General features: G+C 39.0%; 1 protein-coding gene across 1 annotated transcript in view; it reads right to left on the bottom strand.

Moving 5' to 3' along the window:
• Window positions 1–708, bottom strand: part of EMH_0003310 (uncharacterized protein) — a gene marked incomplete at both ends in the record, with an annotated part of 2,221 nt that overhangs the window by 887 nt on the left and 626 nt on the right. Inside the window, 2 exon segments of the mRNA XM_013496336.1 lie at window positions 3–183; window positions 382–466. Of these exon segments, the coding sequence (XP_013351790.1) occupies window positions 3–183; window positions 382–466 (266 nt within the window).

The raw sequence follows: 708 nt of genomic DNA, 5'->3' as shown, positions 1-708 counted from the left end.
CGGCGTGAGTAGGGTTGTTACTGATGTCGGGTTCGGTAACCCGCTGGGGTGCTGTTGCCGCAGTGGGCTTTGTCTCTGCCTCTGTATCAGCAGCAGCAGTTGCTGCTGCAGCAGCAGCAGGAGGAGCAGCAGCAGGAGCCGCCGTTTCTTCCTTGATGAGTACATAGAGTGCATAAACCTCAGCTGAGGTAAGAGCAGCACAGGGATCGGGTTTTGTGGGGAGTATGGTTTGCAGTTCAAATTCATTTCTTTTTAATATAGCAGCAAGCACAGCACAGTAACTAGCACGACACTGCCAGAATACAAATTCTAAGAATTCTAATATATGTAAAGATAAATTCAATAAAACTCGTTGACACTGCAGCAACTCAAACTCTGAACCAAAACAAAAAGCTCGACGAGACTCAGACTCAGCACTCAGCAGCTGCAGCAACTCATCGCACGCAGACTTCGCCTCCTCCAGGGTCTGTATATACACACAAACACACACACACACAATACTAATATGTTGATAGATATTTTGTTTTTCTCCTTTATATATACATATATATGCATATTGTTTGTTTGCTTGCTTGTTTGTGCGCTTATAGAAATGACAAATATTCAGTTTTTTATTTTGCTTTTATATCTGTTATTTTAGACTTCCTATATATATATATATATATATATATATATATATATATATATATATATATATATATATATATA

The sequence above is a fragment of the Eimeria mitis genome, genomic scaffold, assembly GCF_000499745.2.
Source record: "Eimeria mitis Houghton genomic scaffold, Emh_scaff205, whole genome shotgun sequence".
In the NCBI taxonomy this organism is placed as follows: Eukaryota; Apicomplexa; class Conoidasida; order Eucoccidiorida; family Eimeriidae; genus Eimeria; species Eimeria mitis.
The sequence above is the reverse complement of the archived record's forward strand: the minus strand, read 5'-3'. Positions and strand labels throughout refer to the sequence as shown.